Genomic DNA, 9289 nt, shown 5'->3' on the forward strand with positions numbered 1-9289 from the left:
GCCATCGTGATGTCCCTGATCTGATCGGATATCATCTCATTCTCGCAACCTTTACCCTTCTCTCTGCAGACAAAGTGAGCGGGGGTGTTGCAAACAGCCCATGCATCGTTGGTTGCGCACTGATATCTCATCTGATCTCGGGCCTTTTCGCAGCTCATGCCGAGCGGACCAAACACTCTTGGTCCATGGCTCAGGGCCGATGGTGATCGTCGACCTCGAGTGGGTGTGCGTCATTTAGGCCTGGCAAACCCCACGCGGGAAGTTGCGGTCAAATCAGCGCTTGACACCTGCGGTTCGCATGCAACAGGTTTACAATTATCGTGTGTTCGTTGCATTGCTGCCCTGCGCGTAACGCGGGTCACGATGTATTGCTAGAGAAAGAACCGGCCGGCCTCGATTGCGTCTTTGACGACGTCTTCTTGTTGGCTTGGCTTCAAGTCCGAGTTGAGTGAGGTTGTTGTCAACGACCCGCGGTGGGTTCTCCCGCGGAACGGGGCGCCCGCAGGAGCGCTACTGCACCGGCTCGTTCGGGTTCTCTTGATCCCTACCCCGTCCGTGATTCGGATTGGTTTTCTTCCCTGACGACGGAGCGCCTCGAATGCCGCTTGCCACAGTGACCGGCCGTCTTCAGCCAATTCGCGACGGCGCTATGCCCGTGTGCCATTCCTCACTGCAGAAGTGCCAGGACTGTTCTGAGGATTTCTAGCCGCAAGAAATGCACCATCGCCATGAAATCCCGAATTGAGAAAGTTTTGATAGCAAATGTCCGAAGGTTTGTCCCCTCCCCCTCCTCCTCTAGGACCTTTGGTCTCCGAGGACCAAAGCCCAGGCAGGCCTTTTGACGCTATTTTACAAACAATTATCAAGCATCGGACCGAGACAGAAGACGCCGGTCTCGGGCACCTGGGCTTCGAGCCAAGGTAATCATTCACATTACGATCCCTTGCGTGTCGAGGCCGTCCGTCATGGAAGAAAAGTCGGATTGTTGGACATCAAATGGGGATCGCAACAGAATGCCATAATGATCCGCACCGATTTACTGGCGTGGGGTTTAGGGGAGCGACTGAGGGTGAAGCGCACCACTGATATGACGAACTGCTGAGACACGCTAATGGCTGTGACACAGTCCGGTCCCGCCTACCTGGTTTGGCAGCAGATCCAATCTAGATCAAGCGGGACCCTCCGCCGATCGACCGGGCTCCCCAGGTTATCAAAAGGATCCAAAAAGTCGGTCGGATCAATGAGAGCAGTGCGATGAAGCAAGCGAGGACACGCCATGCTTTGCTTCTTTGCTGTCAGCATTTGCCCAGAGGTGTGACCACATGAGTTCCCGTTGCTCACTACTGCATAGCAATGCAGCCTCAACACGGCCAACACCTTTTTTATTCGTCACTTTGCTCTGCCAGGCCACCGGCCCCCATTCAACCGCCTTCCGGATATGGGATTGTTGCGCACCAGACTGAGATAAGAGCAGCTGAGCCCCCAGTCCCGCCGAGGGTTACTTGCAGGAGACTATTGCATGCTCTTGGAGGCTGTTGGTGGATGAGATCAGGTTCTGTTCTCGTGGTTCCAGTTAGCACGGTGGGGCTCGGCACGGGGCCTCTGATAGCAACAAGCTTGGTTCTGATAGGGAAAAAGAAACATCAACAAGCAAAGGAGACCGGCGTCCGGCCGGGATAGCTGTACGGACCGCAGCTGTCAGATTTTCTAGGGCTGCCGCACCCCCGTGCCGGCATCTGTACGTCGGTATATCAGGAAGGTTGGAAGAGCCAACCCTCAGGGCTTTTGACCAACCAACAGGCGCATCGACACCGGGATTGCCAAAAGGGATTTACGCTGAGAAACCGTAAACCAACTTGGGTTGCATCGGCCCCCTCGTCGGGGGTGTCACTGTGGTCTCCAAGGCGCCAACATGTTCATGACGCATACGCTTTCATCATTTTCCTGCCTTGAGGGCGTGGCATGGAGGTTTTTCCTGTTGTCATGGAACAGTTACATGGGACCAAGTCTCGAATACCTCTGGTTGACAACGGTTGATTGATTTCAGCCACCTTTCTCTCCCCGCATGCAGCTTCCTTGGCGGACCCCCAACCTCTTAGTGCCACCCATCATTGCCTGGCTGCATGTCGAGGACTCCTTTCAAGACAAGGCCTTGAATCCAGAATGAAAGCTATTGACAGGGCACATCCGAACAAGGTGTGTTTCCTTTGTTGCGTGTTGCCTCCTTCCGTTTCTTTGCTGCCTCCCCTCCCGAAGCCGGCAACATGCGACGACTAACATCCATAGGGGGTGTGGCTAGACGGGAGTCTTGCACAGAACGATGATCTCTTCCGCGCAGAAATGCCAACTCGGAGATGGGGCAGAAGCAACAGGACAGCTGCAATGCGGGGCTCTATCCGGCGTCCATTCCCTGGTGCGAATCTTGCTGCCCGTCCCGCTGCCAAGCTGCTGTCCCACCATTACACAAAGGGGCCTACGTACAGTGAGGGCTAGCTTGAATATGGATAGGGCGGTGACTGTCACAGGCAGTGCGAAATCAAGGCAACAGAACACTGAGGTCATTCCACCTTCCGACACATACGGACGAGGTTGGCTTGTTCCAGAGGGGCTTGTCTCATGCCAGAGCCACAGCGCTGCTGAGACTTTTACGAAGACATGATGGAAGCACAATACAATCGCACATTGTGTGTTGAAAGGACGAAATTAGGTATCGGCCCCCAACAGCACTGTTGCCGTCACTCAGCCTACGTCTTAACCACATCCTTCCAGCGATGTGATCCCCAGGAACGGATCGTCTGAACACGGCCATTAAGATCAGAAAGGTCAGGTGTTGGATCACACGCTCAGTTCCTGCTGAGCCCTGGGAGGCCCTGTGCCATCCGGGCGCTTAACTTGGTGATGAGTCTGGTTAAGGTTATCGACGGCTGGCATGCCAAGTCCCTGGATATATTGATTACCCCACCATCACCCATGACACAGGGCACAAGACGGTTGATACCGTGCAGGCTATCCCTTGAACAAAGCAGGATGAGGCAAGACTCGATGGGCTGAGAGATCACACAGCGCCTTCTTTTCTCGACCTGATCTTCTTTTCACTGACCGAGATCCATTCCGTTGCCGTATCGAAAGTCAATGAAGGCGTCGGCATTGAGCCTGAGTCCGGCAACAAAACGACCGACGGCTGTATAATTATTGTATACGGAGTATCACCACATGCATCTGGCACAGTTTTCGGTTCTCGGTCGCGAACTGCGACCGCTGAGCAGCACCACACCATCTCTCCAAGTTGACGCACGGACGATCCCGGGCAGTCGGTACCCAATCGCATCACATAACTCACCTGAGACAGGGAGGCATCGATGAAGATGGAGCCACACCCCACCACCACCACCACCACCTCCACGAGGGCGTCAGGGATGGCAGCTCGAACATCTATCATCCTTGCGGCACCGCTCAAGGGCTTGATGAGTAGGATATATATGGGCGGAGGGATGCCATCACCGTTTACACCGTTGCTCTCGTCTCGAAGGGATGTTGGCGGGGGTGGGCGAGGAGCGCACAGTGTTTTCGGAACAAAAGGGACAGGGCGCCTCTGGCGCTTAAATTCACAGTAGCGAGATGATAAACGCGACACGCGACATGCGACATCCGATGATGATGAAGAACCGGATCACTGCGATGGAACTGTGGCATTTGACTGACGTCGGTACGCCGGCTGTAGGTGCTGCCGTGCTTGTTGGTTCGGGGCTTCAACAAAGAACGACACCTGCTTCCACCGCGGTGCTGTCTAATCCTCGCTCCGTCTTGATCATGGTATACAGTACCCAAAGCCACGACGCGCAGTCGTGGGACGTTTCAGACTCTTGCCCCATTCCTCTGTCAGCTATTCCGAGGTCTGCTATGCAGTGCCAAACGCACCACCTCCTCCTTCATGGGGTTGCACAGCGCTGGACTCTCGTGCTCATCGCACATGTCCGCGCAAGTTACGGTAGGGACTGCCGGCCACCTCCGCCCTTTTGTGAACCTCGGAGCCGAACCTCTTTCTCCCCGCACCACCCTCACCGGGCGTGGTATAAAACAACGGATGGGAACATAGCGCCACAGGGTCAATCTCGGATTTGGAGGAGCGCTGCCCCTGACGACGGCGTTTTTGCAGGTTCCCTTGCATAACTGGTCGCTTCCTGGAGTTGGGGGCTGCCCGTTGTGCGGCTCTCTTTCTCGGTGTGGCACAGACATGTACACCCCTCCCCTTTCCCGGGTTTACTCCAGTAAGACGGAGCGGGCATGCCGTGCGGCAAAAGGATTTTGACCTCTTGAAGACACTGCCAGACTCCCGGAACCGAAAAAGGATTCTCATATGTATGGGTTGGTGAGTGACGAAGTTGGAACCAACAGCATTGCTTGTTGTCAGGATATCTGTTTCGATGGGCTTTGCGGAGAAAGGCGGAGATGGGGAGTGGGGGCTTCACAGCCTTGATGAGGTTTTCCAGTTGACACGGAGAGGGGGTAGGTAATTAATAGGTGACCGGAGGATCACTAGGCTGTAAGGAAATGCCTGGAACGAGTGAAGATGAGTGCGGAGGTGGTTACTCATCAAGCCCGTCCAATCTGAGGGGAAAGAATTCTGCTGCCTTTTTGATGGCAGGCGTCGTCGGGGTAAAGGGCGGCCGCTGCTTGATGGCCGGCTGGTGGGGGAGGGGGGTGGTGGCGGGTTTGACGTACACCACCGGGGACCGTTATTCGGGTATCGGAGCTCGATCTCGACGTCTCAGGGGGTGAAGTCGTTGCAGAAGACAAGGGATGAACCCCAGCTCTCACGTTTCCTCTTTTTTTCTTCCGAGTTCAAGGCACTCCGAAACACAGAACATCCCACTTGATAAGGCTCCAGACTAGTGAAGTGGACATTCCAGTGTCGACCATGTCGCCTCCCGCTCGCTCGCTGACTGGCGTTCTCTGCAGCTCTCTGCACAACTCGAAACAATAGGTTACGCAAACATTTACAAGACTTAAAACACCGCATGGCTAATTTCCACTTGATCCCTACAGACTTTGCACAGCCCTTGGCCGGCACTCAAGGGAAATAAAGCAACATGGAGCTCGGCAGCAGCCTGGAGGGAGAGATTTTGAGTGCCGATGCAGGCCTGAGGCGGCCGTCGAGTTATGGTCGCGTGGCGACATGGTTGGGTGGTGGGGGGAGAGATGAAACCGGGTGCACTGAGGTCGGGATAAGGGGTTTGCAGGGCGGCGCGCGGCACTGCACGGTTCAAGGCCGGAGGAGGAGGATTGCCCCGCCATTCGCTCATCTTTTGAGATTGGGATTACTACAATGTCAAGGTTCTGATAGAGTGAGATGTTTTACGAACGGACCTTACCTTGACTTTGTATCGACTGTGCTGAGCGGGCGCCAAGCGACACACCCCTCCGATGACGAGGCAAACTACAAGTCAGCCTCAACCGGTGCAGGAACTAGCAACTCGTATCTTTATCACCACGTTGGTGCTTCCGCACAAGGGACATCAACTCTAATATCCCTTGTTGCCAAGACAATAATGGAAGATGCCGTTGATGGCGTCCAGGGCCGAGACACTGGCACCTTTGCCTCGTGGTTGACGACTCTGGCAGCTACCACATGGCCGCTGCTGGCCCTGCGGTCTAGTGCTATAGTCGAGATGGAGGAGCTGTCACTCAGTGCAAACAGAAAACTGCCTGGCAATCTGGATAAACAGAACAAACGATTCCAAACTTGACCGGATGCTTTGGTGGGTGAGTCGGCCATCAAAGCCAACCGTGATAACTGTGCGGATAGTCAGTTTGCCCACAGTGTTGCGCGAAAAAAGAAAGAAGACTATCAGTCACTAGATGGAATCTTCTTCAGATGTTATCGCCATTAAATCGTACGATGGTGACGATGCGGGCTTGCATGGCTTTGCTCGTTCGATGCCCAACCGAGCTTGAAAGAGGTTGGCTTGGCAAAAGTTGACTACCACAAGGGCTGGGGAAGTGGTCTGGAAGGGTGGGGGGGGGAGGGAGGAACAGAACGAGGCCGGGTGCAGCCGAGGAAGAGTTGAGATTCTGATAGAGTTAGACGCCATTGCGAAGACATTTCCTTGTTCGGTTTGGGGTCAAGGCAACACCAAACGCAAGAGACAAAATTCGTTGGAAAGTCTCTCAAGTTTTGTTCATCAGTCATGACGAGATACATCACCCACCGCCCCTCCAAAAAAAAAAAAAAATCCCCACGAAGACCATGAACCCCCTCCTCCACCCCTCCACCCCAAAACGTGCCCTGGTCAAAGTCTCCAAAAGATCTCCTGCAACCACAAATTCCTAATTAACCCCTCCCAGACCAATCCCCCTGTGGCTTTTGTCCCTGCAAAAGGAAAGTGACAAAGTGACACCTGCACCTCCCAGGACCAGGTTCTGACAGCGAGCGTCGACGATCATCCCATGCCATCCATCCCCACGATTTTGACAATCCCACCTCACACGCACTTTCAGCCCACCAAGTCAACTGACACGTGGGTCGAAAGAAAAAAAAGCAAGTGTGCAAATCCAACACCGACTCTGCTCGCTTGACGGCGCGATAACCACCTATTTCCGGCCCAAACAAATCAACGAAAATTTAGCGAGTACTCCGAAGCACTGAGGAGTGTACTGTCTGAATCCCATTCAGCAGATGTCAAAAGTGGCGAGTGACAGTATGGCTGTTCTGAAGTAGCATAAGCACAGCTCTTTTTTGGTCACTTGCTTTTTTGGACCCATCTGACTGACTATGACACCCACTCGTCAACGACGTGTATTTCTACAGATACTCACTTCAAACCCCACGCCAGAAAACAAGAAGCAAAAATAACAACACACCTCAACTCTCTCTTTTCCTCTGCCCACCATGATAAGGTATAATAATTGTACAAAAATCCATGCTATCCGCCCCCCAAAATTAACCCATGCTTAAAACACAACCAACCCTTGCTTGCTGATCAACCAAAAATCCCCATTTTTACTCCAACTTTTTATCGCCATGTATGTATGTACAGCAACAAAAGAAATGACAGAAAAGAAAAAAAAAAGACACTTAATACTGATGATACCCAACCACCCCCATATGATGATGTTGTTCCCCATCATCCATAATCGCCGTGCTCGCTCCCCCCCACCCATTGTGATGATGAGTGTCATAAACATGATGATGCTGCATTAAACCCCCGTGATAATCCCCATTACTTGCGCTCGTGGTCCTCAAATCGGGAAGCAACAACCCATCCGGTGCGGTCCCCTGCCCGTACGCCAACCCGACATTCACCGGCTCGGGTGTCACCGGCTCGTCTGACGGCGCCCGAGTAGAAGCAGCAGACCGCTGAGAGTGAAGATAGTACCCATCCTGATGAGCTTGGTGGTGATAATCCAACTGTTGCTGCTGGTCCACCCCCATCGCGGGCATGTCCACCTGCACCAACGGCCCAGCAGGATAAAACCCCGAGTGGCTCCCAGCGTAGGGTGATGTCTGCGGAGGAGGAGGGGGGTAGTACCCCACCGCCATGGCCGCCACCTGCGCCTGGGCCATGGCATGCGCAATGTTCCGAGCGTGGTTCCTCATGTTGGTCTGGGCATGTCGGGAAGCAGACGACAACGACGACGACGACGCGGTGCGAATTCTGCCGTTGTAGACTCCGGGTTTGTTAATGCCCCGATGACTACCAGATGACGACCGCCGGGAAAAGTCATCATACCGAAGGGAAGATGAAGACAGGGCACCGCTGCGTCGGGACTGGTTCCCCTTGCGGTAGCGGGTGGTGGATTGGACACCCTCGTGAATGGCCCAGGGCTCAAGGTACCACTCGGTAGATTTCTTTTGGTCGGCTGAAGTAGCAGCGGTAGCAGGAGAAGAAGACGAAGCCAAAACAACCGGTTTGGTCTCTTCTTCTGGCTGCTTGTCGTCTGCTGTCGAGGGATCGCTCTGGCTGGCGGTGCTGCATTTTCTCTCACGTTTGGTAAAAGCCTGCCAAGACAACTGTTAGCTGCTACCTAACCTGCAGATGTCCCAAAGAGGAAGCCAACATACCATGTTCATGCTCAGATTGTGCCGGATACTGTTCTGCCACCCCTTGGTATCATCCTTGCCCTTGTCCGTGTTGTCCCGGAACCACTGGTAGATCTCCTGCAGGGTCATGGCGTGGTTCGGCTTGCTCATAAAGGCGCGGTAAATGAGCTTTGCGTAGGGCTCTTCGTTTTTGTTGTTGTTGCTGCTGCTGTTGCTAGTGTTGTTGCTCGTCAAGCCCGAGTCGGATGCGCCACCCCCGCCGCCGGGAATTACCACTGCTGCTGCTGCTACTGCTGCTGCTGATGTTGGGCTCGGCGCACTGCTGTCGATTTGACTCCCGTTACCCGTTCCGATCGGGGGTGGCGAGTGAGGTCCACCACCACCACCCATCAAGTCCTCCATCGTGCCCGGTAATGGCTGTTGCTGCGCGGCGGGTGTTGGACTTGGCAGACCCTCGTCGTAATCTGCCTTTAGACACAGAGTAGTGCTGCAGGGGGACAGCGCGCGAAGGCTTTCTGGTGTCGATACTTCGTTCTGATACTGCCTTGGGCACGGTTCTGTCTGGCTTCGCTGCAGAAAGCTGCCTTCTGCCCCGTCATAACTCTGCAGGGGAAGGTTGTAAGGAAGCCCATCAGCCGGGAAAGAAGTCAGTTCTGGGCCTTGTGAATAAGAAGGAACTAGTTGCTGTCTCGGATAGTGATCCCACGATACCGAGCGAATGTGTTCTGGAGGCGTCCAGCTACGCGAAGATGGAGGAGGGAGTCCGTCAGCTACCTGACCAGGCCGAGAGCTGTGCAGAGCGTAGTTGTCGAAATCGTCGCTTCCAGTTTGTGACCCTCCCATACAGGCGCTCCACATGGAAGAAGAAGCTCCTTGGCGAGGAACTGAAGAGGGCATGAAAGCCCTCTGGCACTCGCCATCACGGATCCCCATTCCCACAACCAACTGCCCATCAGCGTGGGCTGGATCAGGGGTCGTAGAGTTCGTCCGTGTTACTAGCTGCGGCGATGCCGTGTACATGGCTTCGACACTCGTCAGGGGCGACATGTGAGGAGGCGACTGCGATATCGATGGGTCTCTCTTCACGCTGGCAATAGACGACGGTACTGTAAAGGAAGAAGAAGGCGTGTTGTTGTTGTTGTTGTTGTGGTACAGCTCTGGATCCATCACCGGCAGTTCTGGCGGTGTTGGAATGTTCGACAAGGAAGACTCTGCGTCTCCGGTTCGAAATGGTGCGTACAGTGTCAT

The 9289-nt window shown here is 54.3% G+C and overlaps 1 protein-coding gene across 1 annotated transcript; it reads right to left on the reverse strand.

Moving 5' to 3' along the window:
• Positions 1 to 6766: 6766 nt before the first annotated feature.
• On the reverse strand, positions 6767 to 9289 carry QC764_100230 (uncharacterized protein; the record flags this gene model as incomplete). The annotated part of the gene is made up of 2 exons (XM_062941240.1): positions 6767 to 7999; positions 8063 to 9289. 2 exons carry the CDS (start codon positions 9287 to 9289, stop codon positions 7076 to 7078), a joined length of 2151 nt encoding a protein of 716 aa, XP_062804123.1. The 3' UTR covers positions 6767 to 7075.

Source organism: Podospora pseudoanserina, chromosome 1 (genome assembly GCF_035222485.1).
Source record: "Podospora pseudoanserina strain CBS 124.78 chromosome 1, whole genome shotgun sequence".
Taxonomy (NCBI): domain Eukaryota; kingdom Fungi; phylum Ascomycota; class Sordariomycetes; order Sordariales; family Podosporaceae; genus Podospora; species Podospora pseudoanserina.